The sequence below is a fragment of the Pagrus pagrus genome, assembly GCF_965226575.1.
Source record: "Pagrus pagrus genome assembly, chromosome: 5".
NCBI classification, from domain to species: Eukaryota; Metazoa; Chordata; class Actinopteri; order Spariformes; family Sparidae; genus Pagrus; species Pagrus pagrus.
This window is the reverse complement of record NC_140189.1, coordinates 302,675-323,370: the sequence shown is the minus strand read 5'-3', so window position 1 is coordinate 323,370 and position 20,696 is coordinate 302,675. Positions and strand designations below refer to the sequence as shown.

The following is a 20,696-nucleotide window of genomic DNA, read 5'->3' as shown; positions in this document are numbered from 1 at the left end:
TCAAGTGTGGCAGGAAATTTGTCGTTACTGCAACTAGCGCAGTAGAAACAGAGCAGTACATTTATGTTTCTTGTGTTTGTCATTTTCAGGAGGTAGCTGTAAAACTGGAATCACAGAAAGCCAGACATCCGCAATTGTTATACGAAAGCAAGCTGTACAAAATCCTACAAGGTGGTGTCGGGATTCCACACATTAGGTAAGGGGAATTCTGACTTAAATCCTGAATGTCCGACAAAGTGTCAAAAGGAAGTTATATTTTAATGTTTGTCGACGTTAGTGTGATAAACTTTGTTCTGGGAAAATACAACTACTGTGGAAGTGGAAGCTACCTTGTTGGCATTAGGCCTGTTAATCTGCCTGAGGTTACTTCGGAGCAATATGTTTTATGCAAATTCTTTACGTCCCAGCCTGTCTTAACTTTATATATGAAGTTGCTCGGTAGCAGTCCTGATTAGATCCCAAATGCTCACTTTTGTCGTAAATAACAGCTGCTAGGGGTGAGGAAAAGCAACTATGTGATTGGAAATGGCCGCTCCTCTTTTGTTGTGTGGAGCTCCCAATATGTCCTCCTCTACTCTGTTAGAAAATGGCGGCAGAGCACAGAAGCGAAAACAACAATCCAAGCTCCACGGCACAAGCATGTTTTTATCGCGTGATTTCAGCCCTTACATGGTCTTTCTTTACCCTGCAACGGGTCAGGCATGTTTTGTTTGGTTCAAATAAATGTTTAGATTAGGGTGTATCCCAATAGAGAAAATGGTATCATTGGAACGGCACAAATTAAGCCTCATTCCCACACTGTATATGACAATTATAGAATATATACTTAATATTCATAGTATACTCTTGTTAATATTATGAGTTGGCATGTAAAACTCACTGACTCATTGGGAGCCAGAGGCATTTATTTATTTGTTAATTGATTAAAAAGGAGAAGATTTTGTGCTTGTTGATATAGTGAGGAAGACTAATGCTGACCACTAAATTGTTAAAGTATAAAAAATCATATTGATATGACTGTATGAAATTGCAACAGGGAAAGATCCACAAGTAATGAGCAGTCATTTGCAATCAATGGAAGTTGGGTTAGCAAAAAAAGAGGAAAATACATTTTTCTATCCATGGTAGACCCATATTTTGAGTGAGATACACCAAAAGCTTAATCAGCTGTGTGTGTTAAACCTCTTGATAATTTTCACTCTAAGACCAAAGCTATGCAGATATATAGTATTCCTTTACTGTGTTTTTGTTATTTGTTCCACCAGTTCATTCTTTGGTTCACAACATAAAGTTCAAACTAATTTATTACTGTTTAACATTTTGCGTCAAGGTGACAGGAGATGAATATCATAATTACATCAATACAGCAGGTTTCAAATTGGTAATTATTGTCTTGGTTCAGTTTGTGTGTGTGATTTATAACCTCAGATTTATTTGACTTACTCTATTAAATCAACAGAATAAATCTAGTTATCCCAAATACCTTAAATAACATTTTAGGGAAAGTCAAGGATTTGCGTGATATGTGGGTCATCATTAACAGTGGTGCATATTTTTAAAAACTTGAAATAGGCCATTTTGGCCCCTGTTGCGTGTCATGTTGGCTAGGAAAATAGTCATGTTACTAAGGGACTTTTTCAAAGTCATACAAACCCATGCCCGTCTGCCATCTTGTTTTTGATTTATCTGAAAGATGGAAACTAAATACTTTGCATTCTACACTGGGTACTAACTGTGTTCCTCCCCTGTGTACTTGTTGCTAAACCCCCAACTAAAACTTGATCTCAACGTGTTAAGCAGGTTTTGTGGCATTCTCAGCAGTGTCTCACAATATCTTGTCTCCGGGATTAGTACAATTCTGAATAACTTTTGAGAACAGAGGAGAAGAGAACAGCTGTCTAATTGACCACTGTAGGGTTCTAATGAGAACCTTGGTCTCGATGGCACATGGTTAAGGTATTGAGCTGAACAGCAGAAAACAGCAGATTATATACTTCATCAGACTTTATCCAGAAGCGATAAAGTCTTAATCAACACTATTCTGATTTAGACACATCTTACCCTAACAATCAGGCAGCTGACTTGGCTCAGACTACATGGAAGCCACAAACGATTATTTTTTAAATATCTTTAACTCCAGGGTTTATTTAAAAGTCAGCGCAGACTAAACAATGTTCAAGTGGCCTACGTTAAATGGGAGAGGCCGCATTGCATCACATCACAATGACTCCATTTACAGGAGGGATGTAGTAACAGAGAGCATCTCTCTGCAGAGCATGTGTGATTGACGGTAGGGGAAAGGTGAGGGCAGATTGTCCACTAGTTAGTCCATTGCAGATGGTGCAGTTTTCTCGGCTAGATTGAAAAAGTTAAAGTACAAAATGCTAAGATACATCACCTAATGGGTGCCTCACCCAAGTAAACTATATGTGTTGGAAACACTGGAATTACGGTTGATTAGCAAATTTCTTTTTTTAAATTTTCTGACAACGGATTTTAAATGGATATGGCGCTCTCCACCAACTGCAAGACTTTATTCTGTTAACACAATACATGTAGTATGGCTGATGGTGAAGTTTAGTAAAGTTACTCGGGCACATTTAATTTCTGTACACTTGTTGCATTGTCGAGTTAAACTGCAGTTCACAATGCTTCGTGTTCCTCTGAACATGAACTCTCAGTCACGCTATGTGTTAAGCTCCACTGTAAGCTATTGGCTCGGTTAGTTGTTGGCTCACTCAGCCAATGACACTGCAGGACTTGTTGAAGTGTCTCACTGGCTACTAACGGCTAACAACCCCCCCTTTCTCTGATTTTCAGTCGAGATTTTGAGTGCCCTCTTTATTTAACCATCGCAACATATTTTCGAGTCCTGCCAGCAAGCCGTGTGGGTTTGAGGGGATAGATGGACCGGTACTGAAGGAATATATCTTAGTCTTAATGTTTCAAGGGCTCTTGCTAAGCAGCTAGCCAGTGACTGGAAGCAGCGGCTCTGTGGAGAATAAGATAACTATGGTAACAGCATGAGGAGACACGCCCTGTTGTAGTCAGTGTACACCATAGTAGTCGGTTCAGTTGTCATTTAGGCGACAGTCTGCTCGTCCAGAGCACATTTTCTGTCGTCCTGGACTGGGGAAAAACTGTCTTGAGAGAGATAAAAAAAAAAAAAATCAATGCAGCAATATATTGTCGTCCTTCCTTGTGCAATACATGTATTGATCGCTGGCGCCAAATATTGATATTTTAATTAAAAAAATAAGGCACTGAACAGATTTCCCTGCCAATTTGACTTCCCAGTGTCGCTGTGGCGCTTATCACATGACTAAGGGAAACATGAACAGAAGTTAATTTGCCAAAGAAGAGAAAGTGTTAAGAAAGTTACGTGAAGAGATTCCCCAGCCATGTTTAATGGGACAAACAAAATTGATAAAGACTAGCGATATGCAAGAACTGTCTAGTAAAAGTAAAGTACACAGGCAACGCCATGAACATGCAAAGCCACTTACAATGCCACCACCCTGATCTCCACGTTGAGAAAGCGGCTAATGCTAAGGTCGTAAGTCAACCTGCAGCGGTGAATATTTAAAGCTAAGCTTCTTTCTCGTTCCTGAAGGCTGCCAGTATTATGAAGTCTAGTGCTGGGTTTAATTACAAGGACCTCCACCTGTACAGTGTGGCCGAAAATGAAGGTTTTAGCCAAATGCTATAAACACTGGAACCAAGGTATGAAATACAGAGCAGAAAATATTTCCCAGAAAAGGCTATTCCAGCTCTTAATGATGAGACGAGAGGAAAGGTGAAGGATGCACTCCAGTCTGCAGAGATAATTGTGCTAACCTGCGATGGATGGACTTCGTGGGCAACGGAGTCCTACATGACAATCACCTCTCACTTTATTGATAATGAGTGGGACAATAAAGTGTTAAACAATAAAGCATATATGAGGATGAATTCAAATGTGCTCAGGTTTACATGATAAAAGTTACTTCGAAGCACTGAAATGTTCTCAGGTTTATGTAAAGCAAGCTGGTAAATTCTGAAATGTTCCAGATTTATAAGTTGATAAACTTTTTAAAACATGACAAACTTGTTTTTGTCTATAGCTGGACAGATTAACCGTTTAAGCATGTGTCAAGGTTTACATAAAGACACGTTTGTTAAGCTTTTAAAAAGTATAAACATAAAATGTGTACATGTTTACATACACAAGTTGGTTATTCTTGCAAAGCACCAAAATTTATATTTTTATGTGTTCCTATTATGAAGAAAGGTGTGTATTTTCTTTTTTACCTTAATTTGTCTTCATAGTTCTTTAGTTCTGTAAATTTAATCTGCAGACTGAAAAACTTGTTGTACTGCAGAACTGTGCTGTTTTCTTACAGTTTGGACTTTTGGCAGTTTATGTGATGGCACATGGGGATAATGACAACTCAGTTAGTGAGTTTGTAAAAGAGGCACTCTGCTAAGACTTAATGCACTCTTTGATCAGTGTTTCATCTGTGTCAAATTCTGTGAAACTGACAACACATTTCAGTGAATACTAGAGAAATCCTTCACTATACCTTTTTTACAGCCATTTTGTATTCTTCAGTTGGATAGATATCATGATGTATCGTTTTATGATTGTCTCGCAATATATCAATTATCGCAGAATTGCTGTATCGTGATATAATTGGTATAGTGGGCAATGTATCGCGTATTGTATTGTGAGGTATCCTGTGATTCCCATGCCAAATTTTTACTTCACAGTTTGCATACATCTAATTTTAGTAGCAAATGTGACTGAAATCCTTGCACTTGCGAGCCCTGGTGTTGCTTTTCCTTCCCTGTTCTATATCTGGCACGGCCATATGTACAATAGCCTGATGTACACTGCCCTTTCAGTACAGAAATCATGCGCCGATACTCCACCTCACTGTCTGTGTGAAAGTTTCAGATGCGGAGAGAGGACAGTTTCGCTGAGGCTCTGATGTAGTATCACAGCTGCAGCAGAGGCGAGACGGCGTCTGTGGAAGGAAAAGCCAGAGGCGCAGCTCAGGGGTGGGCGGTCTGACAGTGTTCACATTCTAGCTAAACAGATCCTTCACTCAACCAATAACAGAGAAATGTCCCACACTTTCAACCCACAAAGCAACGTTACTTGACCAAACGACAGTAATGTGGTAAATGGTAGTATCTTTGGCAACTTGTGTGAGGAAAGAAAAAAATACTGCATCCATACATGGAAAGGTATGTCATCCTGTCTGTTCTGTTTCAGGCAGCAGAGCCTGGAAGCTCCCGCAGTTGAATGGCGGCGATTACGTGACGCGATTCAGAGCAAAAAACGTTAGCTCACCATGTGTTTGTCGCCTTCCACTATTGTGTTTTTGTAGTTACTGTCTCTGGCAACTTGTATTGATAAGAAATCACAGCGACTGTCAGCCCTCCCGACCGAGACTTCAGTGAACATTCCCCCAGAGAAACCGCATCCCTCCCCGCGAGTGAGAGAGTCAGTCAGTGTCCGCTGTTTACTGATGGCAATTATGTATAATTTAGAGCAAAAACGCCGCTGTCATTTTCCAGGATGCATGGTGGGGTCAGGATCTCCATCACAATACATTATTAACTGCATCCATATGATGGGTCGGTGGATAAATGTTTAGATTAACAGGTGGAAACTGGGGGAAACACATTTTTTGAAAAGACACCCAGATCTCAATGTCGTGATGTGTGCCGTCACGCCTCTTTGGGTTCCGCAGGGCTGGCGTGCTGTATGATTTGACACACTGGTGCGGATTTATGCCGCACTGCTTGCTTCAGTGTGAACAAAAGAAAGTGGAGAAAAGGCGAGCCTTGGTTGCAGCGATAATGCGGAGTCTCTGTGTGAAAAGGGCTAATGGCTGTGGGGCTACTAAGGCATGATGACTTTGTTGAAATCTGAATTCTGAATACACACACCTTCTTTACAAATGGCATACTGCTTTATAAGGTATCTGCTGACAAAGGTATAAGCTGTTTGCACCAAGCAGCCTGGATCAGGTTCAGTTCAGTTCATTACACTTTGGAGCGGTTATTTTTGCCTTTCCATTGTCAAAAGTTGTGGTGGATGAACCATGATCCTGTGCATTATCTTCTTGCCTTAAATGTTTTCAAAAAACATATTTTAGTGTTCTGTTTTAGCTTTAATAAGATATTGTTTGTTAGCTGCCAGAGGCATTACTGTTTACTTTTTCAAAATGGACTCCGAGTCAAAACCAAGCACCACACAACTCGCAGTATGTCATCCATTAGTGTGAGTGTTTATTGGTCCAGTGCGACAGTGTATTCTGGATGTTGTAAGTTTTCCATCTTTCTCAACTTTTCTGTTTTCTCTGGTCATGTAGCACCCAATTTCTAAAAGTGAATTGTTATAATGGGTTGTGAAACTACCACCACTATGACTAATGTGGCACTGTTAAAAACGTTTACTTAAAGAACAAAATCTAAATAGTTGAAATTTGGTGAGCACATTGGCCCACATAACACATTTTGGAACTGATTTGTGTTTAAACACTTTCAAATGCAATTTGCAAGCTTTGCTTTTCCAAAAGTGATGCAAGCAGGGACTATTCATTGAAACTTGGTACTTGCAACCGCAACATCTTGTTGGAGCCTGTCAAACCTGCTAATCCAGCTGCCCCTCCTCCACTCTCACTACAACCTGGCCTACCTTTATACAGGCACCACCTTTCATTATCTGTCTTTTCCCCATTCCTGCTCTGTTTTCTCCACACTGACTCAACTCTTTCGGTGCAGTTCAAGAGACAAGTCTCCAGTGATTAATACAATGTTAAAAGCTTGAAAGAACTCGGCCCTTGAGTGTAATACACCTTTTGTTTTCAATTAAGTGTTTAAGTTTGTGAGTATGACTGAGGTTCCCATTTTCCACAAATCTTTCTAAAGATCCAAGGTTGATGCTAAGATGTAAGATATTTACAATGTTTGAATACGGAGAGGCTTTGACCATGCCTTTTCTCTGTTCGCCAAGAAATATTCTGATTTATAAAACCTGGCATAAGCACAGCAGTTCTCAATTTGCTTTGAGAGAGAGAGAGACTGCTCTCACTAGCCATGTTTCCATAAGGTGTCAAGCAAATTTTAAGCAAACTTTTGAAAGTTCTTAACATTGTGTTCTCAAGGCTGATGCTATGTGGAAAATGGGAACCTCAGTCATACTCACAAACCTTAACACTATCAACAGTAGAGCACACCCTCTTATTGTGTTATCCACCTACAGGCATGCATGCTTTCAAATTAATTGTTGTTGTTAATTATTAATTGCATTGCTTCAGTGTGCATTCCAGTCTGTACAGTGAACAACATCCTCTACAGCGTAAAACACTGAGGAAGTGTGATTTTGATTTGGGGCTATTTAAATTAAATTATTTTTATTTTGATTTAGATCATTTATCTTAATTTCCAGTCTGTCTTTCTAAAATCATCTAGAAAATTCAAATGTTCCGGGGTGGGGGAGGGGACCTCAAATGCAAGTTTTGAGGGCAAGCCACAAGCATTGCTCTAACTGCTAATGAACACTCATTCACCCTGCCAACAACACTGGTCAAAAAAGTAATGGGAACGCTTTAATCAAATATCACTTCTAGATGAAAGAATTATTCAAGTTGAAAATCTTTACTGATGTATGTTGTATAATTTTTTGAGAACAAAATGACATAATAATGGTCAACAGAAAACTACAATCATCAACCTTTTGAGGGCTGGACTGAAAATCACACCGAAAATCAAAGTAAAAAATTAAAATAACAGACTGAATCAACTTGCAGGAATTTTATCATGGCAACTCATAATGTGACTTAGTAGTGTGTATGGCCTCCGCAGTCCTGTATGCATTTCAGACAACGTCTGGGCATGCTCCTGATGAGTCAGTGGATTGTGTTGTGGGGGATCAGTGAGCTCCTGGATAGTCTGTGACGATACATAACACAGGTTTTAAATTCGATTTAGGTCAGGGGAACAGGAGGGCCAGTCAATGGCATCAATGCCTTCGTCATCCAGGAACTGCCTACACACTCTGGCCACATGAGGCTGGGTATTGTGCTCCACCAGGAGGAACCCAGGGCCCACTGCACCTGTGTAAGGTCTGACAATCACTTTGAGGATTTCACCTCGGTACTCGGTACAGAATTTACGTGCTACCACCGGATATGGATAACGCGATCACTTTGTGCGGCAGAATTTGGCATGTTCACCCAGATCTTACGTTGAGGGCAAAGCTGAGCTGAGGTGATTAAAAACCTGCATCTATTGCAGAGTCAATTGACCTGGGTGTAAATGCTGAGTGTACAGATTCCCACTGCAAACAAAAATCCCAATCTTGGCAGGTTTAAGTGGGATTTTTGACCAGTTGAAAGGGGTATCTGTCTGTCTATGTCTCTTTCTCTCTCTCACAACCCAACCAGTCTAGGCAGATAGCCGTTCACCATTGAGTCTTTTTTTCCTCACCTCTAATGTGTCTGCTGTGTCTTGTCTGACTTGTGTATCTGGGGATCAGTCAAATTGAATGTTTTGATTAAACAATAGCCCTGATAACAAAAATCCCTTTTTAAGTTGCGTGTTAATCCTTTCATAAGGAAGCCAGAGTAGGGCTGTCACTTTTTCAAAAAATCAAGTTCGAACGAATTTGAAATGACACGCAATTTATTCGAATGTATTCAAATATACCCCCCCCCCCGCGCGCGCGACGATACACGACATTATTTGTTATTATTTTATTCAGTCAGACGAGGTTGTACACTTGACATCGCTCCGGCAGCTCCGCTCGTCTGTGCCTGTGGTGCCTCGGTCTCTGCTGCCGCAAGCTAGCAGATAGCAGATTTGTTGTCGTTGTAGAGAAAGACGGCTGCTTTGTACAAAGTCGACAGACTGCTTTGGTGTCGTGATTGTCCGCTCAGGACCGCTTTGCTTGCTAGTATCGTAGCAAACAACATAATATTACTAGCTGAATTGATAGGTCGAGGGTTAATAGGGCGCGCAATAGGTCAAGCTGACAGTGAATTTTTTGAGCGCCCTCTGCTGGATCACAAGGCGAACTACTTCAAACGGTCTGTTGCGCTTATAGATTGTAAATCTTGAATTCGAACAGGTCACATTCGAATACGAACTTTTCCCCCCACATTCGAACGAATATTCGAATTTCGAATAAAAAGTGACAGCCCTAAGCCAGAGCAGTGTCAGATCTGAGTTAAAGGATAAGTACCGTTTTTTACAACCTGGACCTTATTTCTGGCAAAAGATATGGTCATTTACTCACCCAGATAACTTTGGTGTCATTCGGCGTCGTTCGGACGAAATTAGATCCAGTGTAGCGGCGATATATCCATATAATGGGAGTAACGGGGCATCGACACACAGCCTCTATATAACACATTATCTGCCACGAAACTAGTTCATTTCATCAATATTTTGTTATGAAATGCTAGCGCTATTAGCCTCTGAGTCCGGGCTCGTCTATTGTCAACATCCGGGGTCTGTAGGCTGATCTACTACCTCTGACCTGGAAGATGTCGTCTCTGAGCTGCGCGCGCACCCGCGACAGCGCACCTTGTTTACCTGTAGCTGCTGCTGCTAGTTTGACCCCGGATGTTGATAACGGACGAGCCCGGACTCAGAGGCTAATAGCGCTAGCATATCGTAACAAAATATTGATGAAATTAACTAGTTTCGTGGCAGATAATGCGTTATATAGAGGCTGTGTGTCGCTGCCCCGTCTCTCCCATTATATGGATATATCGCCGCTACACTGGATCTAATTTCGTCCGAACGACGCCGAATGACACCAAAGTTATCTGGGTGAGTAAATGACCATATCTTTTGCCAGAAATAAGGTCCAGGTAGTAAAAAACGGTACTTATCCTTTAAGCCTTTGAATTAGGTTCAGACAACTTGCTGTGATTGAATCAGTTGGACCACAGACCAAACCTCATACTATTCTTTTTTTTTTTTTTTTTTTTTTGTCACCAGGTGGTATGGCCAAGAAAAGGACTACAATGTCCTAGTCATGGACCTGCTTGGACCCAGTCTGGAGGATCTGTTCAACTTCTGCTCTCGCCGTTTCACGATGAAGACTGTCCTTATGCTGGCAGACCAGGTAGCTAACACTCACACACCCACCTTTTTATAAAATCTTCTGAAGTGGAGAACTTTAAGTACAAGTAATGGGGTGGTGCTGCCTTTCACCAAGCCTGCTCTTGTCAGTGGAGGAAGTATGATCTCTGCTTGGGATTTCTGTGGCCACTTGAGTTCCCTCCCACAGTACAAGACATGCATGTTTGGTGAATATGCTTTTTTTTAAGCAGGCATTTTGACTTGTCAAAGCAGGACTGCGTAGGTGTTACCAATAAAATCCCTAAAACATCCCTGCCACACATGTATTAAGGCATGCATAAATATTCGATAATGTGTTCTGGTTTATGCAGAAAAAATTAAACCACACCACATTAAAATCCTTAAAATGGACCAATTCTTTCTTAAAAACTTAAAGAATATTTTCATATCCATATTCTTTTTTGACTAATAAAACTGCTGGATACAAGATGTGTCAGGCCCTGTACACGTACATGGGTGTTTCATTAAGTGAAGCTTTTTCAATGCACTTTGGTCTTCCATACACATGTAAACAGCATTTCAGGTCACTGAAAACTGAGCTTTTGGAGACTTTCAGTGAACGGGCAGAAACAGATTTAATGGAAACGATGACGCAAACACAAATTTATCAGTGATTGTAGTAGGGCTGAAGGATATGGACAAAATTTCATATCTCGATATTAATGCCAGATATCTCGATTACGATATGACTACGGGTTCGGTGAAAGCCAAGCATTTTTCAGAAAAATAAAAACATCATAATACAAAAGAATGTGGAAAGTTTTATTGATAAGAACTCACTGCCAGGTCTGTGGTTGTGGCGAAATGATCGATTTCATGGAGCTCGGATTCAGCATTCATTTTACAGGCATTATAGAGTTTCGGAATGGCCACTTGATTAAAATCTATAACGTTTATATCGTTGCTTTTTCGATATTAATATCTTGAATGTTCATATCTAGATATAGACGATAACGATGGTATCGTTCAGACCTAGTTTGTAGAGTTTTTGAGTTTGTGCAATGATGGAATCAGTGTTTTATTGTTAAATGTTATATTTAGAGAGACACAAATGGACAATGATAATAAAATGATGGAAAAGAGACAAAAACAGCTGCTGACAATGTTTTGCTGATTCTGAGCAGTTATGTTTCCGTGCCTTGGTCATAGTATTTTCTGTAGCTAAGCAACTGACCGGAGTATGCAATCGCATGTGGTATACGTTTTCAGGCTCAGAATATATATTTTTTAAATACCCCGGTACGTGCACTATATCACTGTGAACTCCATTCAGAGTGTGTGTGAACAGGAGGCTAGAGGTGTCCACACCACACTTGTGGTGTATGGAGTATGCAAAATATTGGACTAGGATTGGCTTTTAGGCAATTTGCGATGTCACAAATTATGCTAACAGGCCCACCTCTTAAAATCAGATTGTCACTCAGCATAAAGTTACATTTTCAGTGATGAATATGAAAAGAGCCTTTTTGTCTCAAACTCTGCACTATACACCATTCTACAAAGTAAAGTTTAAACATTCAACAGTAGGAATGAGAAAAAAAAATACATTTTTGACTGGATGGGAACAAGGGTTACTCACAAAAGAGTTAAAACTGCACATTGAAGTTTATGCCTTTATAAGGATGTTAATTACTCGTTTCTAAAATATAATTTCAGAAAAAAATGCATTTTAAGTGTATTGTCATAACATTGTCAAAATGTCATATGGAAAATGAATATTATCATTAGGGCTGCAGCGAATATTTTTAGAATTGAGTAATCTACCGATTATCCCATCGAGTAATCTAATAAAAAATAATTTTGCATTATTAAACAACAATACCAAATTAAAACTGCAAGCAGTGATGAACGGGCCCTCGTCCCCCAACGTACATCGGGCCGTGGCGCTGTCGGAGGCCTGTGTGCCCAGATGTGTGCTTTCCCGTTGCCTGTGGAAGTGTTCTACCTACTGTAAATGGGATACGTGTCACTGGAAACACAACAGTGACATCTTCAGTGACTTCCTGTGTCCAGTGGGTGGCGCCATAGATATGACACAGAATTGATGCTTAGACGTATTCAGGGCGAGCTCCTCTACATGTGTGACCAATTTGATGCAGATGGGCAATTGTATGTTGAAGTTATGAGGACTTCCTGCTTGATGGCGAAGGATCGAAATTGACCGCACGGCCATGCCCACCAGGCACAACGCAGGCTGTTGAAGGTCTAAGGATGCTACTGAGTGAATGTGAACTCTGTAGTGTTAAATATGTAGGAAAAGAAAGTGAAGCTACAAGCCATAGAACTTGGGTCCGTATAGAATGGGAAAAGCCATAAGGGGGTCATCGAAATTGACCGCACTGCCACACCCACCAGGAATAACGTAGGCAAAAGCTTTTCACAACATATCATCATCATCAAGGCATGAGGATGACACTTAGTGACTGGGAAGTCTGTGGCGTGAAATCTGTAGGACGAGATAATTAATGTACGAGGCATAGAAATGGGTGGAAATGGCGGCAAAATCTCAACTTTGACGCAAAATGCATGCTTCCCGTTGGACGGAAGGTATGCGTCCAAGAGGGTTTTTTGTGCCTCTGTTCATGATACATGAGTGTCCTGAATTTCGTTCATTTATGTGCATGTAGGAGGCGGGGCTCCAAGTTTGAAATATTCCAGGGGGCGCTATTGAGCCGTATTTTCTGTCAAAAGGGCGAAACCATGTCAGATATCAATGTTCATGACTGATGATGTGTGTGCAAATTTTGGTGTGCGTAGGTGTTTGTCTGTACGTACGAAATGTGAAAAGCCATTAGGTGGCGCTACTGAGCTGTCGTGCCACATCTGAGGGCGGTTGCAGTATCGAATTAACGTACTCGTGGGATAGAAGCTGTGTGCCAAATCTGGTGAGTCTGTGACCATCCTAAAGTCCGAAAAGCAGTATCGGAAAAATGAAAATCACCGCACGCCATTCAAGATGGTCGACTTCCTGTTGCGGCAAAAATTCTGAAAAAAATGACTGGCTAAATCGATGAGACCTATGAGTTGTGCGAATTTCATGACGATCCGAGAAAAATGTCGCGGGGACAAATCAATGTTAAGTGGCGCTATGGAGTCCCCTGGCAACTCCCAGCCCCAATCCTTTTAAATTCAGATAGCGGCACACCAATGTGACGTATGTTCCAAGTTTGGTGAGTTTTGGGGTATGTTAAGGCCACCAAATATGCAGTCAAGTGGAAGGAAAAAAAATAATAACAAATAATCCTTACAGATACAATAGGTCCTTGCACGAGATTCGTGCTCGGGCCCTAATAATGCATAACGAAAATGACAGGCCTGTTAAATAGACCAAGCAATTGGCTTTTATTCCTGAAAAAAACACAGGTATTTATTCCAAGTATTCCTAACACCGTGTGTGTGTGTGTGTGTGTGTGTGTGTGTGTGTGTGTGTGTGTGTGTGTGTGTGTGTGTGTGTGTGTGTGTGTGTGTGTGTAAAGGAGTTATTTGGTTTCAGCTATTACTCTCTTGCAACTTAACACAAATTAGTTTCCACATCTTAACATGATATCTAGTCATAGCGACATCAGGCTACAGCCTCTGCAAATACCATACGCCAGGTGTGTCCAAACTATTCCACAAAGGGGCGTGTGGCTGCAGGTTTTCTTTCCAACTAAGCAGCAGCACACCAGACATGACTCATGTAATCAGCTGATCTGTCTTCAGACAGCTGATTGGTCAAAGTGTGTGCTCTTGGGTGGTTGGAACGAAAACCTGCAGCCACACGGCCCTTTGTGGAATAGTTTGGACATGCCTGCCATACGCTCTAACTAGCGATGGTAGGCTACGTTGAATTAGCTAACATCAATGTTTACGTTAGCTTGTGTCAGCGACGCTTGATGAGCTGGTGTTAACAACTGGATTCTTTAGGTTCAGATGTTGAATCATTGTTGACGTGCTGTTGTGGTATGCCAGTTCTGCATTGCAGTAGACACATTGCACTTTGTTATCTTCTTTTTTAAGTGTGAAATGATCCCAAACTTTGGACCTTCTGTCTTGTAATGTCTTTTACGGACGGTTACTTGGCTCTCCGCCATTGTGCCCACTCAATTCTGAACGTAGTGGTGTGTGTCCGCAATAACAGTCCGTGTGGAAAAATGATCCCTGAGGCAGAGAATTTGCTTCAATCATTTTTTGTAATCGAATTATTCGAGTTACTCTAGTAATCGCTTTAGCTCTAATTATCATTAAACATTTTTTTAATCAATTATTCTGAAGTAATGTGCACATTGGTACAGTCAACAATATATAGAGGTCAGAAAATGAAAAGTATTTTTTCTCGGTGTGTCCTCAACCCACATTTTACTGCTGCAGTGGGATTTAAGCTGCAACATGTCTGAAAATCTAATAGTCTAAGATTGATCCAATAAATTTATATCTATAATAGTGCTGAAGATCTTGAGGTTCCTTTCACCCCATGTCAGTCAGAGCCAAAACTTACTATTATATTTTAATCAGTTTCTCATTTATGGTCATGTTATTTATGATATAGCATCTAAAATATTCTCTCAAATTGCACTAGATTGATGCATTATCTTTAAAATGTGCAACATTTTCAAAACTCAGTTTGAGTGTTTTGTTTTTTGTTTTTCACCCTATCTCCTCCATATCATTTTTTTTAACCACTTAGTAAGACAAATTGATTGCTGTAAATGACAAATTAAATTTTTTGTGTTGAATGCTCATTTGCACAATGCATAGTGAGGGGAGTCATAAAAATTGAGACAAACTGCAAATTCAAGTATCTGGGGACACCCCAACAAAATTTAAAAAACAAAGTCGCCAGGGGACCTGAGAAGTAAAAAATGTATAAGAAATCAACTGTAAGTGACAAAATGTTGTTTGAACCATTCTGCAAGGACGTAAGACGTACATGTGATTTTTAATGATTATTTGAGGTTTTGTATGTGGAATTTCACGAAATTTAGATTTGTTGTTATAGGCCATGGCTATTTTAACCAATCATTACCAAACTTTAGGAATCCACTGTGATATGACCCTTTGTCATACACACTAAAGTTTATACAAATCCATGCATTCAGTTATTAGCTTTCAACTTCTCGCATTGCTGCTGCCCCCTAGTGGTTTGTTACCATCAACTTCTGATTAAGGGGACCCACCATCAATGGCCTTGGAAGAGTCATTAAGGAAATATAAATAGGATACAGAATTTAGTACCACAGAATTCTGAAAAATTCCTGAATGTCCTGAAGCCACTACTCTACCACCTGGCCACTGCTTGTATCTGGTTACCTTCATCTCTTGACAGCAGTTGGTAAATGTACGCTGATGTAGAGTGTGTGCAACCCAAACCTTTAAGTACTTTACCTCCAAACTGTACTCAACTGAAGTACTTTCCATTAACTGTAAACTAGTTGTGTTAAACTGCAGTTCACTGTTTTAGGCTTCATGTTCCCATGAACAGAAACTCTCGTTCCTGCTGTGTTTTTTAGCTCAGTTGTGTGCTTATTAGCTCTGTTTACCTTCCTTAGCCAGCACAGTTGGCTGCTTGATGGCTGCTAACAGTCAAGGTAGCTAGCTAGCTCCTCTCCTGATAATTTCAAAATGAATATGCAGTGCCCTCTTAGGTTTAATCAAAGCTGCATATTTGCACGGTCCTGCCAGAAAACAATTTGTGACTGAAGGGAGAGATGGACCAGTACCACGGGTTCTTTCAGAAATTTCATATTTTTTATTAGGTCTCACAGTGAGTAGCCAAATGGCCATTGTAATCAGTACTGCCACAGCACTAGAGATGTCCCGATCCGATCGGATCGGGACATCTCGATATTGCCATATTTGGGCATATTTGGATCGGCGCACCCTCCAGCCTAGCCACCGATCCGATAAAATGTGCGCGGCTCCTTTAAATTCTGCTCTGGCTCTGATCACGTGGTACACGCTGCTGCGTGCACCAGGAAACAGATGATCACAACATAACAGCATGCGTGCTGCTGCAGCCGAGTGGAGCGATTAGGTATTTTGAAGAGGAAAAAATTTCAGCAGTTTGGGAGTTTTTTACAATAGAAACACCCACCAGCCCAACAGCTAAATGCAAGGTCTGTGAGAAGGATGTTCCGAGGGGTGGCACAAAGGTCGCCAATTTTAACACAAGCAACTTAATTAAGCACTTGGAGAAAAAGCACCGCGACGAGTATGCGGTGTTTGTCGAGAACAAGAAAAAAAAGGGACCGAAGCAGCAGAGTATAGAAGACTCTTTTAATTCACGGGAGAAATACGACAAAGGCAGCCCACAACAAAAGAAAACGACACAGAAGTTAGTTGAAATGATTGTACTCGATGACCAGCCCCTTCTTATTGAAGATTGTTGTTACAGTATATTACAGTACTGTATTGCTGCACTAGTTTGATAACTGGTACTGTATTCATGTTCAAGTTCAATTTGTGACTAACTTGTTTGCTGATTTATTTTATTAAGAGGAAGAATATGCTCAATTTGATTGCGTTTACAATTTAGAATGACGTATACATTTTAATTGCTTTTTTAAGCACGTTAGTATCGGAAATCGGATCGGTATCGGCTGACATAAAATTCTGGTATCGGAATCGGATCGGAAAGGGAAAAACCTGTATCGGGACATCTCAACACAGCACTGTGGAGAGAGAGAGAGATAACTTTGATAACCGCATGAGAAGACACTCTAGTAGTCTGTTCAGTTTGTCATTTGCTAAGCCATAGTCTATTAGACCTAAGTATATTTTCTGTTGTCCCTAACTCAAGCCTTGTGGTATGCCATTGCATTTTAGTGGTGCATTGTGATTCTACTTTGAAAGAATATCGGCAAGTATTGATTGTTGGCCAATCAATTGGAGCACCCTTATTATGAACATAAGTTATTTGACTGCACAAGTTTTGAAGATTTTGATCTAAATTGATTTCTTCTGTCCATAGATGTCTTTACAGTGTAGCCTAATTAATTAGATAAAATCTGTGTTTCTTCTGCTATGACACATCAAAGTATCCTCTTTGAAAAATGCATTTTTCTAAATCAAAATTTATTTCTACTAATCTGTCTGACCCCACACACATTTCTCAACAGATTTGCATGTTGAATTGTCACTTTCATTAAACAAATTTCAGTACATTAGTAACTTTCTGAAATATTTAACTGTGTCCTCTTTCTCATCTTCAGATGATCAGCAGAATTGAATATGTACACACAAAGAACTTCATCCACAGAGATATTAAACCAGACAACTTTCTCATGGGCATCGGCCGTCACTGTAATAAGGTAAGACCCGTCCAGGACCTCTAAATACTGCAGGTTTGCATTATTGAAGGTCTATATAAAGCTGTTGGCAGGCAACAATCCCTAAGGATGGTGTTTTTTTGTTTAGCTCGGCTGTAGCCATGTAACTCCATAGTCCTAATGCCTATCTGATCTACTAATTTAGTCAAGAAATGGTGATCTTTTCATGGTGATGTCATATTTATACTTACTACTTAACATTTTCATAGCTATGACTCATTATCACTGCTGATTCAGAAAACAAACTTTGTAATTGGCACTTGGTCCATGGAATGTTTTTGTAAGCCTTCAAACAATCAAACAAACCGTCTGTCTCTTTGACTGACGGCAACCTGTATGACAAATGATCTAAAACTGTTTCAGGAGTTCTGTAAAAGTTAAGTGTTAAATGATGACATTCCTGGTGCGCAAACTATGAGGGACATTTTTTAAATTTCCACAGTTAAATAACATTACAAAGTCGTACTCATTTAACTTTTGGGTCATTTTTTGCCAACTCTTTTCCCCAAAGCACTTCAAGGATTTTCTTGAAACTTTTATGGGAAAGAGTTACACATTTTATATACAAAAACACACAAAGATAATATTTTATTACATCATCTAATGATTTTTTTCAAAATAGCTAATTTTCAGTTTTCATTGGCTGTAATATCATATTGTATGATTTTATTTCATAGGTCAATATCTCTAATGTGTTGCCTTCAAGGTTTTCCATCTTTGTGTGATCCCTGGGCATGTTTTTTCATTGGGTTCAGAAAATGTGTAGGTTACAGCTTGTAATGGCTTGGTTAGTTGCGTAGTAGATGATGTCACCTTGTGCAAAACGTATATTATTATTTTTTTGCAAGTTTGCGAATTGCACTCGAAAGTAAATATGCGGTGTGATGAGCTGGTCTATTTAACGCCAATGAAAATTGAAACCTGCAGGGGTGAAAATATAATTAAACCTTAGGAGGGCAAAATTACATTAATTCCTGAGACGCCAAAAGTAGTGCTGTAACTCTGTTAATGAACACCCCATTACCCTGCCCACCGTGTGTTTACAGTGATTTACTTGGGGGGCAAATTATATATTTCACAGGATTGGCCCCCCTGGGATTTATGGCTATGGGATTTGAACAAGCTATTTTATGTGTGACTCCTATCACCTCCTGCTTGACTGTTACATCAACTGCGTGTGGCAAGCTAGTTGTCAGTGATTCTGAAATTATTCATTCTTAACGCTCCTTTTTCTAGAATTAACTGGCAGCACTGCAGTGGTGTATTATCAAACAGTGTTAATTGACTTGAATTTAACAACATTTTCAAAAAATAAACTTTCAATTATGACGATCTTTTATAAATAATTATGTAGAATAATCGTCCATCTCTGATGGAATCTGACGATTGTCTTTGATTAAAAGCTGTTGTGCATCACAGTGCTCCTCACGCACACTATGGCCAGCCTTCAGGATGAGGAAAACAGTCAGTGCATTTATTTATATCAACATGGATCTTCCATCTTTCACAGAGCTGTGTTCTCCTGTGTATTAATATCAAATGACTGTGTTTGCTGTAACATTACTGTGCGACACTCACTCAAAGTTTTTATCCCTTCTGTGAGAATGATAGCCAAGAATCCGTGTTCATCATTGCTTGCTTCAGTGTAATCATTTACCCGATGCTGGCTGGTATAATTGTTGAGCTGACATGTTCAGGTAAGCGCAAAGTTCCTCGTTTATATGCTTAATACTTAACTCGTGTGAGAGTGAATTGGTCTGGATCTGAAGTGTCAGCAGCAAGAAAAAATACAACTTCAGTTTCTAAAGTTGTAAGATGGAGTCCTCCATTCCTAAGCATTATTGAGAGTGTTTGAAAGCACAAAATAATATAACGTTAGTTTCTTAAGTTATAAGAAGGCACCCTTTCCGTAGATATGCACTCATTGCAGGGCTGTAAATTGACCTAGACATGAAGCGTCCATTGCGCAAAATCATATAGGCCTACTGTTGGAGATAAAACACAGCCCTCTTCTCCTGTCTTCCCCCTCCTCCTCCTCTTCTCCTTTCCTTGGCTCTCCTTTCCTCTCCTCTTCTCCCATTAAAAAATAAATAAATAAATAATTCGGCTGCGGCTGTCATTTTTCAGCATTTTTTTTGTCTTTTTTTTTTTTTTTTGTTAAAAGCCCTTTTGGCCTGCTTTACCTACAGCTGCATACTCAGTGAGGAGTGTTTCAATACATAGCCCAACAAAATATTACAAAACAAATTAATGTAATTAAATGTAAATGTTGATGCTTGGCCATTATGGTCCATTTTCTTCTAGAATCTCCTCAAACATATCATGCCCCCTGTGGCCTCGTGCTCTTTGGGTGATCAGCCCTCTCTCAAGTAGCCGCAGGCCTATCCATTAGTTGTGCGCAATGTTTAACATTCTAATCAAAGTAGTGGTCCTTATGTCTTGGATCCAGTGAGGTTGCCATGCTGAACTTGGGCTTGGACTCCATTAGAGCAAAGTGTTTGTTTACAGCCTCTAATAATGCGGTCTTGGTTGTGTAAATACCATGGTCTGTGTGACCCTCTACTTTACAGAAGTCTCATAGTGATATGTGAAAAAATTGTTCACTTTTTCATAAAAGCCAAAATTTGGTACAGTTGTACAGTTTAGGGCCCTTACCATTTTCAGATATGAAGCCATCACAAAAATGACGGTCATGATGCCATTTCACTTTCCCCATAAGGTTTTATTATGTTTTTGGCAGCATATCTCGTGAACCAAACATGATGACATAGAAAAGGTGATGTCTACCCCAATGTTTGGTGGTCAAGGATAACTTGTTCAGGTGAAGGTTCTGGTGATTTCAGTCATATTGTGACAAAGAAACTAGAAAACATCTTGAGATGGGAACACACCAGCTACCGTACCTGTTAACATGTTGACACATGAGTCATAAACTTATTTATTACATGAGTACTCTGTAATCATAGGTCAGACCACACCCATCTTCTAAACGTCTTCAAACTTCATTTTGATCTCAACTACACACCTGTAAAGTTTCATGACTGCAGCTTGCACAGTTATGGTGCTATCACATTGACAAAATGTGTTCACAGACAGACATATCACCTGGCAAAGTACTCAAAACAACTTCTGTGGCTGGTTTCCATTACATTAGGTGTCACCAGGACACAGTCTGCCATGACATACACACACAAACCTTTTGTAAATTAACCCTGACACATTTAAGAACTACATTCAGTATGAACC

The 20,696-nt window shown here is 40.0% G+C and overlaps 1 protein-coding gene across 6 annotated transcripts in view; it reads left to right on the top strand.

Moving 5' to 3' along the window:
* csnk1a1 (casein kinase 1, alpha 1) overlaps positions 1-20,696 on the top strand; it is a gene marked incomplete at its 3' end in the record, with an annotated part of 81,514 nt that overhangs the window by 930 nt on the left and 59,888 nt on the right. For all 6 annotated transcript variants that reach the window (XM_084353047.1, XM_084353046.1, XM_084353045.1 and 3 more), the window contains 3 exons: positions 90-196; positions 10,000-10,126; positions 17,334-17,432. In XM_084353047.1, coding sequence (XP_084209173.1) covers positions 90-196; positions 10,000-10,126; positions 17,334-17,432 — 333 coding nt within the window. The remainder of the gene's footprint in view (positions 1-89; positions 197-9,999; positions 10,127-17,333; positions 17,433-20,696) is intronic.